The sequence below is a fragment of the Trichoplusia ni genome, chromosome 26 (genome assembly GCF_003590095.1).
Source record: "Trichoplusia ni isolate ovarian cell line Hi5 chromosome 26, tn1, whole genome shotgun sequence".
NCBI lineage: Eukaryota > Metazoa > Arthropoda > Insecta > Lepidoptera > Noctuidae > Trichoplusia > Trichoplusia ni.
The window spans coordinates 3,247,359-3,272,712 of record NC_039503.1 but is presented as its reverse complement, the minus strand read 5'-3'; the positions used below and the strand labels follow the sequence as shown (position 1 = coordinate 3,272,712).

The 25,354-nt window shown below is 37.8% G+C and overlaps 1 protein-coding gene across 1 annotated transcript in view; it reads right to left on the bottom strand.

Annotated features, from left to right (window-relative positions):
* Positions 1-25,354, bottom strand: part of LOC113505540 (protein slit) — a 60,476-nt gene that overhangs the window by 3,724 nt on the left and 31,398 nt on the right. The window contains exons 5-29 of the mRNA XM_026888307.1: positions 15,404-15,547; positions 14,077-14,238; positions 13,522-13,592; positions 12,752-12,896; positions 12,075-12,218; positions 11,210-11,281; positions 10,942-11,013; positions 10,540-10,611; positions 9,960-10,123; positions 9,410-9,560; positions 8,681-8,772; positions 8,066-8,192; positions 7,504-7,575; positions 7,171-7,331; positions 6,711-6,840; positions 6,011-6,188; positions 5,288-5,397; positions 4,652-4,821; positions 3,867-4,080; positions 3,306-3,445; positions 2,654-2,823; positions 1,870-2,040; positions 1,678-1,753; positions 1,186-1,287; positions 210-342 (exon numbers count right to left, since the gene is read on the bottom strand). Of these exons, the coding sequence (XP_026744108.1) occupies positions 210-342; positions 1,186-1,287; positions 1,678-1,753; positions 1,870-2,040; positions 2,654-2,823; positions 3,306-3,445; positions 3,867-4,080; positions 4,652-4,821; positions 5,288-5,397; positions 6,011-6,188; positions 6,711-6,840; positions 7,171-7,331; positions 7,504-7,575; positions 8,066-8,192; positions 8,681-8,772; positions 9,410-9,560; positions 9,960-10,123; positions 10,540-10,611; positions 10,942-11,013; positions 11,210-11,281; positions 12,075-12,218; positions 12,752-12,896; positions 13,522-13,592; positions 14,077-14,238; positions 15,404-15,547 (3,243 nt within the window). The remainder of the gene's footprint in view (positions 1-209; positions 343-1,185; positions 1,288-1,677; positions 1,754-1,869; positions 2,041-2,653; positions 2,824-3,305; positions 3,446-3,866; positions 4,081-4,651; positions 4,822-5,287; positions 5,398-6,010; positions 6,189-6,710; positions 6,841-7,170; positions 7,332-7,503; positions 7,576-8,065; positions 8,193-8,680; positions 8,773-9,409; positions 9,561-9,959; positions 10,124-10,539; positions 10,612-10,941; positions 11,014-11,209; positions 11,282-12,074; positions 12,219-12,751; positions 12,897-13,521; positions 13,593-14,076; positions 14,239-15,403; positions 15,548-25,354) is intronic.

Genomic DNA, 25,354 nt, shown 5'->3' with positions numbered 1-25,354 from the left:
ACTATGCTTTTCATTTTTCAACACAATCATGCTTGCCACATCATAAGTCCAGCTTTTTCCCAACTGTGTTAGGGTCGGCTTCCTGTCAAACAGAATGCCCGTAAGTACCAGTGTTTTACGAGGAGCGACTGCCTATCTGACCACCTCAACCCAGTTACCTGGGCAACACGGTACCCCTTAGTTAGACTGGTTACTTTGCGAAACCTTACCTGTACATAGTAGAAGTGGGATGGTTCCCTATATCATAGCTGATGCGAATCCTTCCGTTGAAGAGTTCCACAGCGAGATGCTCGTTCTCACCGAAGTACATAAGCACGCCGTGTAGCTGAGTCGTACTGAATACTGAAATTATGCATAAAGAGGTTCCAGTTATGCTAAGTGTAGAGTTGGTAGTTGGCGGTTAATAGTAATAGAGTAGAAAAACTATGAAAGCGAGACTGTTGCAGTTGTAAACCAAAGTCATTGTCGCGTAACAACACCTTTATTTGGTTTTGCGGGGATTCTTCATGGACACCCAGCGCCTTAGGGCAGAAAGTGGGTAGTGTCAGACTCTTACTGACTAAACCTCAACCGTCGAGCAACGTCTTTATAGCAATGCATTTTGCACCGCCTTTGGGAGACCCTTGGCGAAATGGGGCCGACGGCCACGTGCCATAAAATGCAACAGTATTGTATAATGTATGGATGTTTGTTACATTTTTACGCAAAAAACAAGGATTTGCACGAAATTTAGTACACAGATAGTTTATAACCTGGATTTTGAAATACGGATTTTTAACCCCAATGTTATGTTCCTGTGGGATCAGTGCCGGCGTAAGGGCCACTGACACCCCGGGCGAAAATATTGTGGCGCCCACTTGAAGGAAGCAATATCAAGTGTCAGTTTTTTGCTGATCCCAAGTAAAATTATATTAAGAATTTCATCTTTCCTTTAGCGTTACGTTTGGCGGTGGAAGTATTCCACCTCTAACGTAGAGCACAGTTCTGAGGGTTTGCGCCAGGAGAGGCAAGAGAACTCCAACTTCAGACCTTGGCGCCCCCCTGAATTTGTCGCCCTGGGCCATCGCCCCATCACGATCCCCCCCCTAACGCCGGCACTGTGTGGGATCATTTTCAATTTGTAGCGGTTGGAGCTGTTGGTAACAGTATTCCATAATAAACTCTTGTAAGGAACTTGTTACTTACCCAGAGTAACGTTAGCTTGTGGTGCCGTTCTCAGTGGCTCCAGCTCAACCAGCGAGTCGTTGTGGCTGAAGGTAAGAGACGTCAGGTATTCACAGAGGCGACCTGCGAATGAGGGAAAGTTATGTTAATTTTTTATCATATATTTGGATACTTGCTTACTCAGCTTATGAAGCATAGGCTGACAGATACATTCTGATCAACTTTTAGAGAAAAGGCTGTGGCAAATGTCATGATTTTTAATTATTATTTTGACAATTCGACCTCCGCATGCACGAAAACTATTTGAATTCAGATTACGCAAGTTATATACATTATGCCATTACTACGATTTATTATAAACGTTTTAGTTTAGTTTAGGTACTAGTTTCTTAGACGTTCGTTAGGTCCATAACTAGTCGGGGAATCCCGATGACATTTTTATTTGTGGTCTAAAATCTTATCATACCTCATGTACTTATGTTTGATCAAATACCTATGTTAAATTGTTTATACCTGAGTATCCGGGCGCACATTTGCAGAGGTAATCATTAGAAGTGCTGAGAAGTGGTCGCTCCATTATTATATCATCCTGGAAATATAAACATTAACTTGAATTTGTGACAAAAAACCTGTCATCCTGCCACCTATTGCCCTCGCATCATTTAAGACATCATCCATCCTCAGCCAGCCAGCCCCCGGGCTCACCTGCAGCGGGCGCGGCTGCGGCAGGTAGCAGACGCCGTGCACGCAGTCGTGGTGCGCGCAGGGCGAGGTCCCGAGCGCGGCGTGCGGCGCGGCCTCGCAGTAGCGCCCCGCGTAGCCCGCCGCGCACGCGCAGCGGTACTCGTCCAGACCGTCCACGCAGGTTGCACCGTTCTGTGTAATGTGAAAATTTGTATTATTTGAAGATTCTGGAGTAAAGAAGTATGAATTTGTTAAGATATATAGACTTAGGTAAACGAAAAATCCTCTGTTGAAGAACGCAGTGCTTGTCCTGAGTATGGCAGTCCTTGTGAATGTGACTTGATTGCTTATGAAAGCTATTAGGCCCGGGTCCGAGTAATAAATACTCCAAAACACGAGACTGTATTAGAGAACTTTTGGAACATGAAATACAACCCTTCTTTAAGTTTAGATTCTAATTTCAATCGTGTTTTAAAGATTATCTGATATATTGTTCTTTAAAAAGCATTTTATATTGTTATTATACTTGCATTGGATATAAAACAAGTAAAGTCGAGTGTCATGGCATTTTTATCAAACAATTTAGAAGACTACCAAATCCAAAATACAACTAATTACAATATTAGATATTTTTTCTAAAGCAAAAGCCATCAGTCGCAATAGAATTGTTCAAGGTAAAAAAACAACTCAAAACTATCATTATACGGCAAGAAGAATATACCCAGCAGTGGAATTTATATTATATTACTCGATAATAGACTTTCTTTCTATACCTTCAAAGCCTAGTTTTGTATAAACCCCATACCTGGCACATATGGTTGATGCAGTCATCCGCGTTGACTGTGCAGTTCTGTCCGGAGTAACCCTTGGGGCAGGCGCAGGTGTAGTGGCTGCCGTGGTCGCTGCACACCGCACCGTTCTCACAAGGGTTAAACTCCTTCGTGCAGTAGGGAATCTTCTTCTCGCAGAACTCACCTGGTGGAGACATCTTTGATTTAGGATTGTGTATGTATTTCGACTGGTTGAAATTATTGTTGCAGTAGTATTATTAGCGCTTTTAACGTGAGTATTTTGGGGTTGGCTCAAAATGCAACGACAGATTTTAGTTAATTAATAGGTACTTGAAGTGGCTTTATGTAAAGCACTGGTGTCTCACCATTTATTCAAGCACATTACAAACGATTGCTTTGAGCTTATCTACGAGTAAGAAGGTGACTAAAAATTATCCCAGTATTTGACAAACTTTAAATTCAAATAACTACAGCTGTAAAAGAAATTACTCTTTATTTTTTGTGGAAGACAGGGAGTTTATTTTTTAACATGTTTTGACGTTGAGCAAAATCTGTACTGAGCATTTTAAACTGTTCCGGTTCGCAGAAATGTCGACTTACAGTTTTTGTTTTTTCAGGACACTTTTGGATTTTTTCAGGTTTTCACCCTTTGGCAAAGTCCCTTACCCATGAATCCTGGCGCGCACTTGCAGGAGTACCCCTCGAGATGGTCGACACACGTGGCGTTGTTCTGACACTTGTGCGCCACGCAGTCGTCGATGTTCACCTCGCAGCGGGCGCCGGTGTAGCCCGGCTGACACGAGCAGCTGGAGATCAGGGGTTTGGTGTTAAGGTTTAAAGATTGGATGGAGTTCGAATGTTTTGAAGCATTAGAATGCACTGTTTTTATTTGATTCTGATATTTAGACGATGCTGCCAAAAATATGCGAGATAGATATTTTTTTATCTTCTCCCACATTTCATGGAGGGAGGAAGGCATTACGGATTTAACAAAATAAATATTTGGTTTGTCAGACTTTTGAAAGATAAAGCCTATGTATCTTTTCATTTTCGCGTTAACGTAAAATGAAAACTATATTATAATCGAAACCCTTTTGTGACATCACTTATCTGTACACTTAACCGACAAGTGACGTTATACTTTCATATTGATCATCGCTGCCAGCGCAAGCATGATCCGTGTTCAGTCAAGAAAACAAATTTCCCCATAGCCTTTAAAATACTCACTGAAACCTCCCCTCCTCCAGCACATGACACAGTCCATGCGCGCATGGGGACCCATAGCACGCATCGATCTGGTACTGGCACGCGTCGCCATGGTAACCCCTCGCGCACGCGCACTCGTGCCCGCCGGCGCCGCGCGACCGACACGAGCCGCCGTTGCGACACGGGTTGCTATAGCAACTGTCGCATTTCGAGATCACTTCTGCTGGTGGTTTGCCTGGGAAACAAAGAAGATAACATTTATTTTAAGGAAAGTTCGTTTCTTCACTCAGAGAAGATTGCTTCGATAGCCGAGTGATTGAAGTAAGTCCACTGAGCACGATGTATAGCGGTTTCGACCCCGTGTGGGACAAGGGTGTCTTTGTTGACTTGAATGTTTGTGAAAGCCCCCGCGGTACAAGGATTAAATTCCTTAGAGAGGAAGTCGTTAATAAAAAGTAATATCATAATGAATAATCACTTTAATCATCACATTAATGTGCTTCTAAATAGCAGGGCTGAATGATATCCAGTTTCGAGATTTATTTCTTTACATAAGTTTAAAGTTAGTCAGCAAGTAAAGTGTAAAAAGGCTTCTTCTTAGACCTGTGTCCCAGTTTTAGCTTTAAAAATCATTATAACCTGGATTACCGCACAGGGTACTTCTTATTTTGATTTCATGTCCCCGTGGGATCCATATCGATTTCATCATCGATCATTTTCAAGCCACAACCAAAACCTAATCGGAAACATTTACAAACACTTCTCCATTAAAATTCCCTACTACAAAGTATCATACGGATACGTACCTTTACACACGAACGCAGTAGATTGCGTGCTCAGTATGAGCTTGTCCCTCATGGCGGCCGGCTCGGAGCAGCGCGCGATGCCGGGCTCCACGTACTCGCCAGCACTCTTCACCCACTCCGAGAGCCAGCGGGTGCTGCAGTCGCAGTACAGGGGGTTGGAGCCAAGAGCACTGGAATTAAGAAAAAGTAGGTTAACAAAGTCAATTAAATTTAAAAATAATTATAGGTTATATCTTACTGAATGGACTGATGTTTTTATTTGTTCTGTTTACATTAAAATCTCGGACAAGACTCGAACCTGCGAGTCTTGGCTGTACGCGCCAGTCGCTTTACCAACTAGGCTACGAAGTTCACTGATCAAGAATTCGGTTTCTTCATTGCATCGTGATATGATGGACATGGCATAATAAGCCACGGATAGCCGAGTGGTTGATGTCACCACGCCAAACCCACTGAGCACGTCCTGTCGCGGGTTCGATCCCTGCGTAGGACAAGCATATGTGTGATCCACGAACGCTTGTCCTGAGTCTGGGTGTCTTTGTGCATGTGACTTAAAATAACATTTACTTAAAACGCTAAGAATTTTTTATTATTATTACGAGAATACGAGAACGATAATCGTTTAATTATACTTACACGTGCGATATAGACTCCAGATCCCTGAAGACCCCATCAGCTAGTATAGATATGTTGTTTCCATGCAGTGACAGCACCCTCAACTGAGTCAAGCCTTTGAGGGCATCCCGCTGTGAAACAAAATATTTCATGAAAGTTAAGCCCGGTATATGTTAGGAGAATCTATGGTCAATATTGGAAAGATGAAGAGTTTTTTTGTCAGACGATACTGGTCAAATCTGAAAAATTCTTTCAGTGTTAGATAGCCCATTTATTGAGAAAGAAATGTGCTATGATTAATTGGAACAGAACAGTAATGAAACATGTTACGAATAAGGGGCGAAGTTACCTGCACTCTGAAAAACTTTCAAAAAATTGTAGGTTATATCTTCAAAGCCATGTCTAATAAATTGAAATTTTTCTATGTCTGCTTATAGTATTTAAATAGCAAGGGTTTACTCTCAAGTATTCAACGAGATTGCCCGATTGGTTTCGGACCTCATTTTAGCCACCTCGTCGTTCGACTCACTCACCACAGCTTTATCTCATGATTCGTTAGGTCCGAAACTAGTCAGACAATCCAGATAAATACACTTGAATAAACCATTGCATTAGAGCAAACCAACCCGTATTGATCAATGCTCAAACCTTCCCGATACGTGAAGAGGCTTTTGCCCAGCTGTGACTCATATAAAGACTGGTTATAAACTATTGCGTCATTTGACTATGAACAATTCTCCATACCTGCACACATCTCAGTTTGTTGTAGCTGACGATGAGGGTGGACAGCTTGGTGAGACCCTCGAAGGTATTGTTGGTGATGACGCTGATCTGGTTGTTGGAGACATCGAGTCGCGTCAGTTGCGTCAAGTGGCGGATCTGATCCGGCAAGATGGCGGTGATGTCGTTCGATTCTAAGTACCTGGCGATTAAAGAGAGGTGTTAGTTGCTATGGTGGAGGTAGAAATGTCAAATTGTGGTGTTGTAACTTCTGATGGAAGAAGAGAGGTGTTAAGTTCGATGTGTCTGCTTGTGACATCATAGCTTTTGAATGGATTGAGCGATTTTAATTTAGTGCTTTTTGTGTTAAAGGTGAATTTTGTGTAACTGTTCTTAGATATTTTTGATAGAAATCCGTCAAGGCGGATTAAGGGTCGTGGGGGTGAAAATTTTAATTTTTAATTTTATTATTCTTTTAAGACCTGATTGTGTGACCTGATGTCTCGAAAAAAAGTAATTCTATTTCGAAAACTTTAGGCCTGAATCTCAAATTTTCTGAGCTGAAAACTAAATTATTTTTGGAACCCCATCATAGATCATTCGCAAAACAAAAACAATGTTCATTCTCAAACAGAAGAGAGACATTTTTTCACTTTCAGGACTTTTTCAGTATCCGCAAAATACAAATTAAAATAAGTACTAACACAAATCCACATATACTCACAGTTCGGTCGTCTGTTTGGGTATGTTGCTGGGCACTTGTGTGAGCTGCGCGCGCGAGCAGCGGACCACCGTACCTGCGCACGCGCACTGCGTTGGGCAGTAGTCTACTGACAGACAACCCTTGTCCTCCGCTAGAAAAATAAACGTAAAATAAGTATTTGGTCTAGTGGTTAGTGATCCAGACTGCTATACTGGTGGTCGTGGGTTCGATTCCCATCCAGGATAAATGTTTGTGTGATGAGCACGATATTTTTTCGTGTAATTTATATATATTATGTCTGTATTTAGAGATTTAAGTATGTTTATCAATTGTCTAGAACTCATATTAGCTTTGCTTAGTTTGAAACTAGATGGCGTTATGTAAAAGTTGTGAAGTTTTATTATAGTTTAAGATTCTTTGACGTCACTCTTCAAATAAAACAGAAATTAACAAACTTTTTATAAATGAGTATTAAACTTACGTGTGCACTTAAAGTCGGACACTTCCAAATGATGAAGGTTAGCGTCTCTCAAAGCCGCCGGCGTCCTGCAGGTAGCTGATGGTGACAGCCGGCGGCTTCGAAGCCAGTTCGGAAGCCAGGAGATGTGGCACGTGCAGTCCAGAGGATTCGACTCTAGGTTCCTGAAAAAGAGATAAGTTATACCTGCCTGTAACTGTCCTATTGTAGACCTCTCATACAGAGAACGAGCATTGATCAGCACGCTTTTGTGAGCTGCCCCACGGTGGGCGCCAGTATCAAAGCTCGTCATAAGAATCTTGTACACCTTTGTTTTTTCCAAAGACTATTACTTACAATGTAGATAGCATGGTGAGGTGATCGAAGGCTCCCGGTGTGATGCATTTGATCTTGTTATCCGTCAGTGATCTGGAAATATGAAACAAAAAAATATTAAATGAACATTTCAAAGATCAGTACATTTAGAAACTGATATATTTCATCAAATGCAGTTTTCAAAGAAAGGCTAGTTATTAAAAGACTGGCCTTCGACAATTATAATGATTTGAGTGATAACGACTTGATCTTTTTTGCGCAAACGATTGACCAATTCGATTGGATGTCTGTAAATAACTTTACTTTGAAAATTGTCGTTTCCAGGCAACTTATTAATAATAATTGATGCACCGGAGTTGTACCGGTTGGGCCCGAAACTGGTTGGGCAATCCCGATGAATAGGCGTGAGTAAACTATTGCATTATTTAATCATGACTCATCCTCCCGAAAGTATTTTTCATTAGCCATTACCGTCCCTCTACAAGGCAAATGACCCCCTTAACGTTTTTCACTCTGCCCAGTCTATTGCTTCTTTCATAAATTCACAAAAAAAGACTTCTTTATCACAGAAGAATGAACTCACAGCACGCTCAAGCTATGTAGCCCGAAGAACATCTTATCCGGGATCGTCTGCAGCAGGTTACCATCCAGTAACAACTCCTGAATGTTCGCAGCGCCGTCGAAAGCGTTATCTTCGATCACGGTTATGCCTGGACAGAAGAACATGTTCTACTGAGAAAGAAGCAAAAATCAAAGATGATTTGTTCGGGGAAACTTGGACTGTCTACGCGTAGGGTATCTCAATGTGTGTAGGGCAGTCATGTTAAAATATTGACCGTTTGAATCCAAATTCAATTGTCTTGGAAAGAAGAATTGGTCGCCCTGGTGATTGTTACAGTTCTATAAACGGATTTGAACACACGATACTGCAGGACTGAATCCCCTGCAGCCACATGATAGTGTAACTTTTGAACAGTTAAAATTGCGTAATCAAGGATTGAAAGGAACGGATTCTGGAATACTAGCAATGAGAAAAGTAGTTAACAGGGTCCAACTTCCAAAATTTTAAGAGCTATACAATTGATACTAATTCAATTATTTAGTCATGTTTTATTTTGTATCTTGGCCGCTGTGTCTCTCTGCTGGGCAAAGGTTTCCTCAAATCCTTTCAACAAATAATTGAACTTTTCCAAAATACCATTATTGCGTAGGTCCAGTTTCGTGAGGTCTGGTAGTCGTCCGAACAGCCCGTCTGACTTGATCTGACCTAAACTGTTGTCTGACATCAACCTGAAACGAAATAAAAATGTAGTAATGAGAGATAATATATATATATATATTTATTAAAAACATAGTTCACATTACTTAATACATGTACGAATACAAATGACTCAGATGTAAAACCAGTAAAAATATCTTAATAGTTATAATCATAGGTTAATCTACACCAAAACATAATAATATACGAGAAGGATGGTCTAAAGATAATATAGGGACACCCGAACTAGGTTTGTTTGATAGATATAATATTGAAAGTGAAATTTTGTTCATTTATTTGATTTGTAACAAAGTATTTTACATACAGGACCACCGTTCTTATCTTCGTTAATGTTAAGAAACGTTTTGTTTTGGGGGCATGGCAGTTCTCCCAGCCAAGTTTAAAAATCTTTTCGGCGGTACTACTTATGTTATTTTTATTCAATACACATTGCTAAAGTATTACAGTTGACTTGAGTGACGTTTATTTTTAAAATTCACAACTAAGGAAAACGCGACATTCGACGTATCCCACGGAATGTGGAACGAACCAACGTGCGTTGTAAACTGAAGCCTACCGACAACCACGGGCTTAAGCAAGTCATTAAATAATTACTAACCATCCTCAAAAAAATACTAAACTTATATTGTTAATTATTATTACACTTACAAAGCGTCAGTATTGACTGGCAAGTCTCGCGGTACTTCAGTCAGAGCCGCCCTGGAGCACACGACGCTGACAGCTCGCGCACCGTACTCGCACGCGCACGCCGCCGGGCACGCCGCCGCTGAGCCACACGCATTCGCTGACTCTTCACCCGCTGGTTAATGAAAGAGTGAGTTGTATACGGTATTTTTTTGTAACTACAAGAAATGGGGAATTAGTGGCATGACATGGCAGTGATGGAGTGAGACAGACGTGTGAAACTCAGTATAAAATGATCTGCAGTCAAATAGGGATTAGTCAAAATTCTGGAAACACAATGTACATAATTGCTAAATGGATAAGAGTTTTCACAATTACCTAAACATTATACTGGGTTACGTGGATTGCTACAGGTTAACGAACAAGGTATTGGAAGATAAACTTTAAAAACGTTTTGAGTTTTTTGATCGATTGATTTTTAGCGGTAAAAAAAACATTCCTTTAGCTAAAAACCGGCAAAAAACTAAATTGTTTAAGAATTCAAGTCCATAAGTTCTAAATAACAATAACTCACGTTTACACTTAAAGTTCTCCTCTCTCAAGGCATCAATCCTCTTTCGACTCATTCGCTTTGGAGAGTCGCATTTGGCTCCAGAAGTCTCTATGGGGTTCTTGTGGAGGTAGGCTGCCAGCCAGCGCAGAGAGCAGTCGCAGGCAAACGGGTTTCTGCCTAAATGTCTGAAAGATAAGATTGCTTTTTAATTGGTGGTAAATTGTAAGTGGAAAGTGGTGTCGAACGATTTTTTATTTAAATGTTTCGAGTTTAAGGTTCAAATTTCATTGTCATTAGTGGTTAGGATTACGAAAAATGATTGCTGGAATATATTACTTCGATTAGATTTATACTTTAATACCTAGAACATAAGTTTTACATTTAGTTGTTAGTACTACAGATTAAAAATAAGAAAAGTAGGGTTTCTAATTTCGACTCAGATGTGTAAAACATAAGGTTCACTTCAGACTGGGACAGATTGAACTGTTTTACTATTTTTAAAATAATTTGTAGAGAATCTGTTGCAGGTAGATTTCTACCTAGCTGACTAAAAGATAAAGTTAGTTTTTAAATGGCAGTAAATAATTTTATGAATACTTACAAAGTCTGTATTCCTGTCAAAGCATCAAAGGTTCCATTTGGTAAAGATCTGATGTTATTGTCGTACAGGGACCTGAAAACATTATAAAATTTTAATGAAAAAGTGTTGGACACAAATAATATCACATACAAAAACTTCATCATCAAACCTTCATCATCATGATGATGATGATGAAGTTTTTTTTATAAGAACAGACAATACATTGAGAATTTGGTGTAAAAATATTGGTTTAAAATGCTTTTTAAGGCAGTTTAAAGATTGTTCCGCTTCTGGAGCCTAGATGCGCAGAGTGTCAAGCCATGTTCAATAAAAATGGCATTGCTATAGGCCACAACATAATGAATTAACATAACATAACGAAGACTCGACGTTTATGATTTGATAGGGAAATTAGGGACTTACAATAACTTGAGATTCTGTAGATCACGGAATGTATCTTTCCTCACACAGGTTATCTCGTTAGAGTTCAATAATCTGAAATAAACCAAAAATTATAATTACTAAACAATTTTAATACAACATGACACACTTAATTAAATATTGTGTTGTTAGGAAATTTAAGTAGCTATATCGTTAGTTTTAAGTTTTAAATTTAACTTAGTAGTGTGCACTTTTGATTCCATACATTTTCATAAATAGGGATTAAAAAAATAATTAAATAATTACTTACAATAATTGTAGAGAAGACAACCCGTGGAATATGCCTGAAGGTAAGTCTTTGATTTTGTTGCCGTAGAGCACCCTGAAAATACACAATAGAAGAATTAGTTAGCGTGTTAATTACGAATTGAAAACATAAAAATATTAATTTTGTTTAAATAACAGATTTTATTCATTTTATCGCTATAGAATCAATTTTCACTTGCATTTCACCTACCCCTTACTTTTTTCTCTATACACCGTGATTTTTTAGTCGTCTTACAAAAGCAGCCCAGTTCGGGTATCCAATGACTAGAATACGTTAATGATAAAAAAATAGGTATTTATGAGAACTGAATAAATTTAAAATGCAATTTTTATTCAATATTACGATGCAATTCGTAGTTTTTTAGAAACACAGCTCTGTTGCGAGCGCAGTCCGAGCCTTGTAACAATGGTGAGTGGTGGTTGGAATGGTGGTTTTATCATTTTTAAGAGTATATTTCAGATTTCTCTTGTTTCATTTTTCTTCGTACTTATTATCTTAGTTGATGATAAAAAAATAATAACCGTGCCTAAATGTATTTTACGTCGGATACATGAACTGGGCAGCTTTTATAAGACGACTAAAAAATCACCGTGTATTACATTGGTACTTTTAAATAAAACTATCGAACTTGGCTTTAGAAAACATCATTATAACGTTTCCAAAGTCAGTCATTCATTATTTTGTCGTCTTGAGCAGTAACAAGCTAGTTTAAACTAACGCTGTCTTCGTCAAATCTATCGCCATTGCTACGGTCAGCTTGCTTCTTTCACGACGGAAACACCTAAGCTCCTTCCTATTCCCAAGTAACACAATTTGGCTTAGCTTAGTAGTAATAAATAACACTCACAAAGAAGTAAGATGCACAAGTCCGCTGAAGGCATCAGCTGCTAGCTTCGTGATCTTGTTGTTGGAGAGGTCGATCCTCGCGACGCGCTTCACCGATGAGAAGGCGGATGTACCTACTTCAGTTATCTCGTTCTGTTCGAGACGACTGTAAAGGAAAACCAACCTTATTGATTCCCAAACGACTTCCGAAGTAAGGAATTTTATCCTTGTGTCGCGGGGGTTTCACAAACATTCAAGTCACATGCACAAAGACACCCAGACTCAGGTTAAGCATTCGTGGATCACACAAATGCTTGTCCTTGTCTCCGGAGACTGACTGCACGGATAGACGAGTGGTTGAGGTCAGCACGCCAAACCTGCTGAGTGCGTCGTGTCACAGATTTGAGCTCCGCGTAGGACAAGCATTTGTGTGATACACGAATGCTTAACCTGAGTCTGTGCTTAAGGACTGTTTATAAATACAATGTCTCTACTGATCCTACAAATATGAACGCGAAAGTTTCTATGTATGGATGTTTGTCCCTCTTTCACGCAAAAACCACTGAACGGATTTAGACGAAACTTGGTTCACAGCTGGTTTATAACCTAACATAGTACAGTTTTTATCCCGATTGTACGCTCCCGTGGGACCATTTTCGATTTGTAGCAGGCCTGTGGGTAAAATCTATTATAACATACATTTCCGTCGCCCGATGAGGTATAGTAGCCGGCAGCTCGGAGAGTAGTTTCTCCCGGCAGTCCACGGTACCCTCAGGGGTGCAGCGGCAAGGTGGCGGGCAGCGCGGCTCCGCTGAGCACTCCACGGTCACCGTCTTACTGGGGCCTTCGGATAGAAAAAGAGGTTTTATTTCAAATAGGCCAGTTTTGAATTTAAACGTTATAGTAATGACTATAGGTGTATATTATATAAGTAGTATACAAAAATCTGTTAATTATAAGTCAGGCACGAAGCAAAACAAATTGCTCGAGACTTGGCTGGAGCACTGCCGTGCCCCAGATTTGTGAAAATATATTAGTCACCCATCAAATTCGTGATTGGATAGAAATGTTTAACTTTGATCGTTACTTTTTTGTTATAATAGCGATAGCAGGAGAACATAATAAGTAAAAATTTCAAGTCTCTACTTATCATGATTCATGAGAGACAGGCTGCTGAAAAGTGGACGGGCAAATATTTCAGAAATTGGTAATTTAATTTGATAAGTGTCAACTGTTTTACTTCAAAGATCAACTTCTAAAGGCTCAACTGAATACAATTTAAGAAATAAGTAATAACTTAGACCATTTTTTGACAGGTTTTTTTAATAGCTGATCATACAAAAATCATTTAAGAGAGGGATCAGCAACCAGTATCACAGCGCGACTGTCTATCTGACCTCCACAGTTACTGTGACACAGTATCACATAGAAAGATAGAGTTCGTCTTCTTCTTCCTAAATTTTACTTACCGCTGCATGTTAATTCGTGAGCTTCCAGTTCTGTTAGCAGAGCTCCACGCAACGCCGCTGGTGCTTGACATCTAGAAGGAAACAGAATGTGCTGAAATGATCAAGAAGATGATGATTTCGTTGAATATGATTTGTTCATCAAATCCATCGTGATGAATTTATAAAAAGATAATTAAAAAAACGGATTGATTCCGTTTTGCTTTGGTCTCAAAGTACTCGATAAGTAATTCAAACGAATATATAAACTCGATGGTGTTTTTAGAGGAACTTCGGCATTTGATTAGCTCTATGTTACGACATGATTTTGCATTGTAAATTTGTAACGCAATCTGTTTCGCAAATTATCTTATACTTTACACCCTGACACAGAATAAATGATCATGCTTATCACACATACATTTGTTCTGGATGGGAATCAAATACACGACCTCCGATTTAGCAGTCAGATTCACTAACCACTAGACCAACACACCAGTTAAATTTTATCGATCAGGTATATATGTGAACTAACCCTCTAAAAATATCTAAATATAAGTTAACGAAAGACAGTCATACCTAGCTCCAACCCCGAGTATCCCCGCAGCTCTGACGGCGGTCGACAGCCTTGCGACACGACAGTCGCACACGACAGGATTGTCGGTCAGTCGCAGCGTGTTCAGTCGCGTAATGGCGGCCGGCTCGAGTGACAGGTACGTGAGGTTGTTGTTATTTAACGTTCTAAAATAAATAAACTAATAAAGTATTTGAAACAAAGATCTCTTTAGTGCATCAGATAGATTTCTAAAAAATATAGGATACGTATTCTTTCTTTTATCTTGTAAACAAAGAATCAAGGGGATACAGTGAACTAAATTTCGTATGACGTCACTTACCAGTACGCTTTATACTAGCAAGTGACGTTGCTGATGTTACTAGCTCCCTCTACCATTCATTTAATCATCTAGGGAGCTCTTAATCTTCTAACTGAGGTGATGACATGAAAAATACGTACCTAATATTTTTGGGAAACCTGTATAACGGACTATTTAAATTGTTTTAGTCAAATACCCCATTTTGGGATTAAGTCCAAAACTCTAATCATTTCTACAACCTTCAAATCATTTACTTTAAACCTCACTCACGAAAATTAAATCATAACTTATTTAAACCCAAGGATACTCTCATGACAGGTCATTAATTGCCCCGATCTGACCCAAACTGACCCCAAACTTATTGATCTGACCTCAGGGAATTATTGAAACGAAAATTCGACCCAATTACAGGCAGAGTGACGAATTAATTTGGTAGCAACGTAAATGTTTTAACAAAGAATAATAATGGATATGCTAACAGCCAAGTATATGACACTCAATTAAAACGGGGCTGCAAGTTGATGATACGAGTTTGGTAAAAACGTTATATTTTCAATTTTAAAGAGAGCTTAGGAAGCGGTGAAGTGTGGGCAAATTGGGTGCTGTCCAATGTGATCTGTTATTCAAAAAGTGCTACTTCGTAGCCTAGTTTGAATAAATGACTTTTGATCTTAATTGGAAGGTATTTAACAAGTGGACAATCACATAATTAAAATATAAATCTTCTGTCATGCTCTTAAGGGTAAAAAAACAAAGAGGTTGTCTTATTTTCAGAACTAATGAGTATGTGCACAAAATTTCATAAGAATCAGTCGAGCCGTTTCAACATTGATAAATTCAAGTTTTTTTCCCAATAATCTACAAAGCTAACCGAATAAAGTTACTGTCAATGCAAATACATACATATGAACATTAAAAAAGTCCAAGTATCATGAAAGATTTGATCCCACGACCTTTCATAAATACACTCTTATAGTACGGATTATGCTACGAAGACATGATAATGAAATGTGAAATAGTTGTATACTTACAAGACTTCAAGACTTTTCAGGTTCTCCAAAGCTTTTTCATCAATACATTTTAAATGGTTCCCATCCAAATGTAGGCTTTTTAACGCCGTAAGACCCCTGAAGGTGCGGCGACTGATAGCCGTCAACTCATTGCGACTTAGATCCCTAGAAATTGGATAAGAATTAGTATTAAGCTTAATGTTAGAGAAAATTTTGAAGGAATATCCTGGGTTTGGATTATCTTTGGATTCTTTTGAGGTTATGTTTCTTTTTATTGGTTAGAGGTTATGAAGTATATTCAATGTTTATTAAGAATAGGGATGATGACATTTTTTTTTCAGTGTCCTTCTTGTAGTTTTTTTGTATAATAATGGATACGTATTTTTTAATTTGTCCCGCAAACATAAATTGTCCAAATTACAGTAATGAAACTTACGCGTGACGTCACGATTGAGTATAAATTTTACTCTATCGTTACGTCACAAGCCCCCTCTCCTAAACTTTAAAGCAGTTAATCTTTGTCAATTCTAGTTTTTCTGAAAAAGGAAAAAATACGTGTCTCATACTTTTCAATTATCTAACTGAGGGACTAATGAGATTTTTTATTTTTATACCCAGTCATCATGCCTATTATTAACGAAGTAGGTTTATAAGCGACTAGTAATTTAGTTATTTCTTTTAAGCATTTGCTAATTATTATAGTTTGGAAAGAGAAAGAGATAGAGCTATACATCTTTATAGTTCCTTCCCCTTCTGTTTATTAAAATATACTTAATTGTTATCAATTCAGTTAATTTGTTTGAAAAAACGATCATTGTAAGTTAGATTCGCGACATAGGGTTGTAACTGTTTCTATTTAAAGAAAAACAGTTCTTATTACCTTTGCTTAGCTTAGCGTCGACTACAAGTGAATTATACAGTGATATTACTAGCAATCATTAAAATATATGTGTACTATTCAAGATATTTAATTGCATAAGTTATTATAGGTTACTATAGTTACTAGCTGACTCTACAAATGTTTTGCCATATAAACTACTAGCCCTGGCCAGTATCACTCCCGCTACAAAACGATAATGATTTCACAAAAATATAAAAACGAAATAAAAACTTAAATGTTTGTCGTACACCAAGAATTCAATAGAAATCCCACTAATATTGTATGGATGGATATTTGTTACTTTTCACTCAAAAATTCCTGAACGGATTCAGACGTTACTTGGCACACGTATATTTCATAACCTGAATTAGAACATAGAATAGTTTTTATTCCGATTATATGTTGGCGTGGGTTTTTTTTTCGATTTTTAGCGGGCGTAACCGTTGACAACACCTAATATTATAGATGCATGTATAAGAAAATTTTCTATCCTTTTTGCGACATTTGCTTAATCTGCTAAAATGACCAGACTCCTTGAATCTTATTGACACCTTTTTAAAGAGTGGTAAAAGTGTGTAAGAGAGATGCCACACTTACACAACTATGATGGCAAGATTCCAGGGCCCCGACTCTGCTATTTACAAAGGCCGATGAAAAATAGAAAATTGGATTAAATTTCCGTGTTTCGGAAGGCACGTTAAATTGTGGGTCCCGGCTGTCATTCCTACATCTTTGACAGTCGTTACAGGCAGTCAGAAGCTTGAAAAAGTCTGACAGCCAGTCTAACCAAGGGGTATCGTGTTGCCCAGGTAACTGGGTTAAGGAGGTCAGATAGGCAGTAGTTCCTCGTAAAACACTGGTACTTAGCTGAAACCGGTTGAACTGGTAGCCGACCCCAACATAGTTGGGAAAAGGCTAGGCCAATGATGAATGATTAAATTTGAAATTATTCCGATTATCTTAAGCATTTTGTCAACACAATAATTGGAAGTTAATTATATTAACTTTGAGTGTACCGCCCCGTACTGAATTTCCAATTAATTTTAAATTTAAATTCAAATCAATTTTCATTCATTCATCGGCCATTGCAAAGAGCAGAATTGGGGCCCGGGTCAAAAAATCTTTTCTACCTATTTGGTGTAAACCTTCTTGCACAATTTAAAAACGACTTATTTACAAGAGCTGTTTGTGCTTCGGCTAGGGGTGTAAACGGCAGTTATTGAGATATAAACTGTGTCTGCACGGTATCCACGAGTTTAAATATTAAAGTTTAATTGCAGCCCTAGTGATGTTGGAATTGTGTGGATAAGATGTTTCTGGGATTTTTAGTATGCTTAGAAGGTTGAAAAAAAGTGTGTTTGTTGTTGTAAAGTAACGTGATTATTGTAAAAAGTAATGTTTGACTAAAACTCATAATATAAATCTGTTTACTACATCAGACAGATATGAAAAAAAAAATCAAAACCTATTTTTCATTTTATCACACCATTAAAAAGTGAGGAAGATTAAAATCAGTTTTAACTGATTTTATAAAACTTTGAATGCCCGTATAACAAGTTGTAACTATCGTATACTACGCCAAACCCACTGAGCTTAATGTCTCGTGGGTTTGATTCCCGCTTCAGACAAGTGTTTGTGTGATCCACGAATGCTTGTCCTGAGTCTGGGTGTCTTTGTGCCTGTGGCTTGAATGTTTGTGAAAGCGCCACACAATGAAATTCCTTAAAGCGGGAGTCGTTTATTTTTAAATCTAGGACTCTTAAAAAATAAAAACAAAACTCTTTTTTAAAACACCATCTTAATAAAATCACATCCACACTATTCTTACGTTCGAACTCAGGGCTGAACCAAATTGTTCTCTATCTGTTTGAGTTGAATAATTAATACTTCTCTCAAATTGCCTCGCTTTGTTATACATCTAGTATATATACAGGGTGTCCCAAAACTCAACGATAATCTGAGACCGGATGAAAGGCCAAGTGATAACAAATCAGGGAAAGAAATCCATATCACTCAGTTCAGCGATAAGAGACATTTTTTTTTTCATTTCTTTAATTTATAGTTGCGATTAATAGCGTCGTAAATGAAGATCCCGAAATTAAAAAAATCACAGCGAAATTGTTACATTAGAGATCACAGGACTTGAAAATGCGACGAGGGATGTCGAATTTCAACTTTTTAAATGTCTCTTATAGCTGAACTGAGTGATATGGTTTTTTTTCCCTGATCTGTTATCACTTGGCGTTTCATCCGGTCTCAGATTATCGTTGAGTTTTGGGACACCCTGTATATAACCAGTAAAACTTTTGATGAAACTCAGCTATAAATTATAAGGGAACATTTGACCGACTTTAATAAAAAAGTAGTTTATTATTCAGTGAGTTTGGAGTGTGACTTTTTGAAAGACAAAAAAGTCGTTTTTTATTTTACCGTTTTCTCAACAGTTGGATGTTTATCATTTATACTTATACTTAGGTCTTTGTCGTGGTGGATTTGAGGTTATATGTATAGATTTGTATGCGTGCGGTTCAGGTTCAATTCCAAGGCGACTGACGGCAATTTGACGACCTCCGTGGTCGAGTGGCGTACGCACCGGTTTCAAGGTGTCGCTAGCTCTGAGGTCCCGGGTTCGATCCCCGGTCGGGTCAATGTAAAAATTCACATTTCTACATTGTCTCGGGTCTGGGTGTTTGTGGTACCTTCGTTGTATCTGAATTCCATAACACAAGTGCTTTAACAACTTACTTTGGGTTCAGAACAATGTATGTGATGTTGTCCGCATTTATTTATATTTATTTAAGGCAATGTTAAAACGAAATCAAAGGTACTTTCTTAATTAGTCTAAGAGACAACTGACAAATAGTGTAAAAAAATGGATTCCAAATACTGGAAAATGAAATCGCCTGCAGTGAGCTAGCGTGGTGATCAATGCTCAAACCTTCCTTATACGGGAAGACGCCTTTGCCCAGCAGTGGGACAATTATAGGCTTAGATGTATCTAGGTATATACACTTGACCATCACAAAATCAGAAGGACTTTTAACTCATTATACTTCTTTAATACGGCTTTTAAAGTCTTTAGTCTTAACCCAAGTTAAAAACAAATGTCTTCAAAGGACCGAAAAGTCTCAACAACTCATTAAGCATTTCTGACTTCCGGTTGGGAGTAAGATGGCTGCCTTATTTCCGGTGCAGCTCAGTCGTTGTCTGAACGTCTTCCGGTGCGGACGTGCCGGCTTTGTGACTTTATTGGGGTTTTATTGAATCGCTCTTTCATTTAAAATTATTTGTAGGGTTGGTCTTTTGGGGTAAATTTTAATTTTATTTTATGATATTGTTAATTTATATAACGTATTAAAGTGAACAGGTCAATTAAGAGTAACTAATAGATCGATATAGATAAATTTTGCAAAAAAAAATTGACACAAATTAATTTAAGTCCGTGCCAATCGTTTCTTACCATCTATTTTGCGGTACAGCGTTAATACAATTATATTATGAATAAAAATTTCAACTTTCCAGCTATTACGGCTCATGAGAAATATCCTGCTTACAGACGGACAGACAGACAGATAGCGATAATGTATCTCGCATTTATAATTCTCAGTAACAGCGTATTGTCGCTCCCTGATCGACGGTAATCTTCTAACATACTCCTATCATCCGTTAAGTTAGAGGTTTTAAAATAATTGGATGTAATTAGCACCCTGTCAGAGGCACAATGTAAATAGGAAATGCAATGGCGTGACAAAATAGGGATAATGATTACTCAATAGTATTTTTAATTACGACTCCCTCACTTAGTAAGTTAAACACAAGCGTTTAAGTCATGTGCACAAAGACACCCAGACTCTCAACAACAGTCTTGTTCTAGATAAGATGTTTTTGACTTAGACAAGGATCGAATCTACAACATGTAACGCAGAGCTGGTTTCGCGACTTTTAGCAGTCGACTACTCGTGCGATCAAAAATGGAAATACATCTGACGTAAAAGTATTTTTTAATCAAATATCAAAATGTCACCCGCTGCGATGATTACATAAGTATCGCTATTTGCTCTTCGTCTGCTTTAGCAATACGTAATACAACCAGGACCTATTTTAAGAGACCCTCGAGAAGGTAAGAGTGGTTAATTATTTTGAGAACCTCTTAAACTCAATTTACATGTGGTTTGAAGGTGAAAGGGTGATATGTAGGTCAGAATGTAAGATGTGTATGTCACTCAATGGTGAAGGAAAATCGATTTTGTGTTTTGCAGAGAGAATGTAGAATTTCACCTATGAGGATATTAAGGAATTAAAAGTAATCTTAGAGAGCATTGAGGAAATAGCGATGAAGACTGGGTGTAAAAAGTATTTATTTATGTTAACACAAAACGAGAGAAACAAACAAGAAGTACGCATTAAGGAATCAATCACCTGCACAAAGACACCTAGACTCAGGACAAGCATTCATGTACTACACAAATACTTGTTCTAAACAGGGATCGAATCCGCAACACCTTCCGGAATAAGCCACGACCTGTATCACTCGACTATCTGTCTACTCTAATCTGAAAACTATACTATAGTTAGCTATAGGGAAAGCTAATAAATACTACTGAAAATTTCATCCCCGTAGCGAAATTCAGGCAACAAAATGAAATTATAGACTCTACAAAAAAAATATTGGAGAGTTGTTTCATAATACAAATTCAAAAAGATTATATTTCAAGTTGTGTTTTTCCTGGTACATTTGAAATGTTAATGACTTAAGCGTTGATTTAAAACGTTGTTCTTGTAAGCAAAACTGGCAAAAAAACTAAATGAGTTACTTTTTAAGAAATAAAATTTATATTATTTCATTTTCGTGGTGTTGCAACATAATTTTTGTAAGTGTTTTAGCTAATTTATCAAATTATATTAGACAAATTGTTAAGACAGATTTCTCAGCTGGGTGAGCTAAAGAATCGGCACCAATAGCCAGACTGGAAAAAATATTTAAATCCCTAAAAATCTCCAAAACGGTCTCAAGAAAAGCTGCCGTAGCTCATACTATTTAAAAGCTTTCTTTTCTTTTGCATTCAAACGCGACTATTTCAAGTGCAATGCATCTAGGTACTTCTGACAAAAGAACGGCGCCATTTGCAAAGTTCGTTCTCAACTGACGTTTGTAAAATAAGTTTTTAAGACTGTTCCCTTTGTTCAACGATGCAGATGTTTTAAAATGGAATTTTAACAGACATTTTTCAATTTGAATAAGTATTTTTTGTGATAAATTTTATGAATGTTGCTGAGGTTTTGATCATTATAGAAAAAGGTTATTTTTAACAGATTTCTGAAAAAGAGTTACCACATTTTCTAATATTTTTGGCTTGAATTAGTTATGTAAGGTTTATTAGGTATTTATCGATATTATGACACACGTACCATTGAAACCTTAAGCAGATGTATCCATAGAAAAGCCTAGTTTTAAAATGAAATCAGTTAAACTAAATCTATTTGATGGATTTTTTGAACCAAGTAGTTTAGTCCCTGTGTCGCGGGATTCACATTCAAGTCACATGTACAAAGACACCCAGACTCAGGACAAGCATTCGTGGATCACACAAATACTTATCCTATGCGGGGATCGATCTCCGACACGTCGCGCAATGGATTTGGCGTGGTGACCTCAACCACAAAGCAGTAGTTAAGTGTTGAAACAAAATATAAATCTATACTTCTATACTAGTCTATACTTAATATATAAAGCTGAAGAGTTTGTTCGTTTGATTGTTTGTTTGTTTGCACGCGCTAATCTCAGGAACTACTGGTTCGATTTGAAAAAATATTTTTGTGTTGAATAGACCATTTATCACGGAAGCTTTGCGGCTGTTGACGGCTATATAACATCACGCTGCGACTAATAGGAGCGAAGATACAATGGAAAATGTGGAACAAAACGGGGAAAATGCTAACCACGCGGACGAAGTCGCGGGCAACAGCTAGTTTAAAATATTTGTCGCGCAGTTATCACCTTCTCATTTAATATTACCCAATTATGCAGAATAAAGTGGGGTAACACGAAAGTGTCAGTTTCAAATTTCTGTTCCCCCTACTAGTCTCATGGGGTAAGTCTGACATTTTCTTAGCTGTATTTTATGGGGTAATTTCGTTTTCTTTAAGAATTTACCTTGGGTCGGTGTATAGTGTGTTTTTGTTTGACTTATTTCATGCTTTCTGTTAAGAAAGATGAGTTTTTCAAAATAGTTAAGTAAGAGTTAGAAGCAAAGCGGTAAGAGAATTTAAAAAATATTGGTCACCCATCAAATTGATGACTTTAGCAAACGTTGCTTATCCTCAATATTTATGTTTCCTATGTGTTTTAGCGGCAACCGAAACACATCATCTGTTTACTAACAGTTTTGCTATAACGGTTCATGTGATACAGCCTGGTGACAGACAGAGTCTTACTAATATTGTTTCATTTCACTCTCAGAGCACGGAACTCTAAAAATCTCTTCCAAAGTCAGTGAAACACATACCCTTACACCACACTTGAAATTCACGTAAAAGTGAATCAATTTTCGATCAAAATATATGCAAATTGGATTGTCGAACATTCAGTATGTCTATCTCTGTCTAACATATACCCATCTCTCTCTATCTAGGCTAGGCAACGTTAATTTACTTAAAAGGATATCCGCCAAACAGTTTTTGGTGTTATTTTCTTTTTTATTCAAGTACAGATGGTAGCAAAAGTGGATTGACACAAATTGTTTTACAGACAGTATTTTGAATATATAGGAATTGTTGTATAATGAGTTTTAACTATGTCGTGGTGGCCTTGCAGTTCTACATAGGGATTGGGATGCATGAGGTGCAGGTTTTAACCCAAAGCAGGCAAATGTTATTTTTATTTTTTTACTATCTGTTGCCCGCAGACACGCCTTAGTAGGATAGTAGAGTATATTATAAGTAGCTTCGAATGTCCCACTGTTGGGCAAAGGCCTCCCCACTCTTCTTCCACTTGCCTCTCTCAAGAGCCGCGAGTGACCAGTTCGGTAAGAAAGAATCCAGGTAATCCCGTCATCTCCGTCTGGGTTTGCCTCGCTGACGTCGGTTTTGTGTCATGGACCATTCAGTGGTAATTTTTGGCCATTGGCTCATACCACTCGATGCTTCAATTTACTGGCCTATTGGTCTAGTGTTTAGTGGCCCTGACTGACATATATACCGGAGGTCGTCAATTCGGTTACTACCCAAGACAAATGTTTGTGTGATAAGCACGATCATTTGTTCAAGCTTTGCTTAGTTCGACACTAGATGGCGTTATTTGAAAGTTGTAGAATATTGTGTTAAACGATTTCTGTCCCTGACTATACTCAGTTTGCGAGCAATATTTTTCGTGAAAAATGTAAAACTTTGTATAGTTGGGTGATGATGGATGGGTTTCCAAAATGGCGGCAATGTAACATGTCAGTTATAACGGCCTATCGGTATAGTAATTGAATTTAAAAACATAACTTTATACCTTACATAGAAGGTATTTAGAGAGGTTTGAGGCTCAGCTACAGTTACACTAGTTGATCGATCACAGGTTAAGCTACGCTTGACGCGGTCGGTGCGTGGATAACTCATAACGATTTGTTACGAGTTTCGAAAGGTACGTTAAATTGTGGGTCCCGGCTGTTATTCCTACATCTTTGACAGCCGTAACAGGTAGTCAGAAGTTAGAAAGTCTGACAACCAATCGACAATCTAACTAAGGGGTATCGTGTTGCCCAGGTAACTGGGTTGAGAAGGTCAGATAGGCAGTCGCTCCTTGTAAAACACTGGTTCTTAGCTGCATTCGGTTAGACTGGAAGCCGACCCCAAAATAGTTGAGAAGGGGCTACCGGCTACCATGATGATGATATATTTAAGTTTAATAGTAAAACGTAAGTTTTACGGCTTTGTTAAAGTATAAAAGTATGGAACTCTAATTATATTACACTGCCACGCACCGGCCAAATTGCGAGAGACGTTACACGGCAGTTCAGGTTTAGTCAGTAAGAGTCTGACACTACCCACGTCCTCCCCCTCGACGGGGCGGTCCGTAAGGATTTTGCCACCGACCAAAAAATGGCTTCGTTTGTTTTAAAACCTTCTTATTTCTATATCACCAACAACAGCTTAAAAAAAAAACAGTAGAATCCACACTCTTAACACGTAACCTCAAAATGTCATTCCTATAAACGTCAAACGCGACTTTCATTACTTTTTTAAGAGAGACGAAAGCTTTACAAGTGTCCATACAGCCAGAGTTAAAAGGTTTGCGTTGTATCTTGGAGAATACGTTATCTATCCAATATCTACGTACGGAGATGCTAAAACCAAAACTTTGTCTCGCACTCGGTCACCTTACACACATATAAAAGTCGGAGTTCCACAGGGAAGTATCCTGGGACCCTTACTGTTCTTGGTTTATATTAATGAGTTTCCGCAAATAATAGAGGATCAATCTGTCTTATTTGCTGATGATGCATCAATATTTTTTACTAGTAAAAGTATGAATAAAATAGAATACGAACTAAAAATAAATAATTCTCTAGCTAAAATAATTGATTGGTTAAAAACTTTAAATCTTAAAATTAATATAAATAAAACAAAGTATATACAGTTTCAATCATATAAAGCTGCACAGAAAAATCTAAATATAAGTTATAACAATAATAAATTAGAAGAAGTAGATGCATCAAAGTTTCTGGGTCTAAATATAGATAAACACCTAAATTGGAAATTTCATATAGAAAATTTAAATAAAAAAATTAGAACATATTGCTATACACTACAGATAATAAAAAATACAACTAATATTAAAACAGCACAATCAGCATACTACGCTAAAATTTATTCAATTTTAAATTATGGAGTAATATATTGGGGTAACTCCGTGGATTCTAAAACTACTTTTTTACTTCAAAAAAGGTGTATAAGAATAATTCATAACCTTGATAATGAAACCTCTTGCAGACCGACGTTTAAAAAATATGGATATTTAACATTGACAGGAATATACATTCTCCAAGCAGCTACATTCATTAAATGTAACAGTAATTACTTTCCTGACAAAAACTCTCAAGAATATA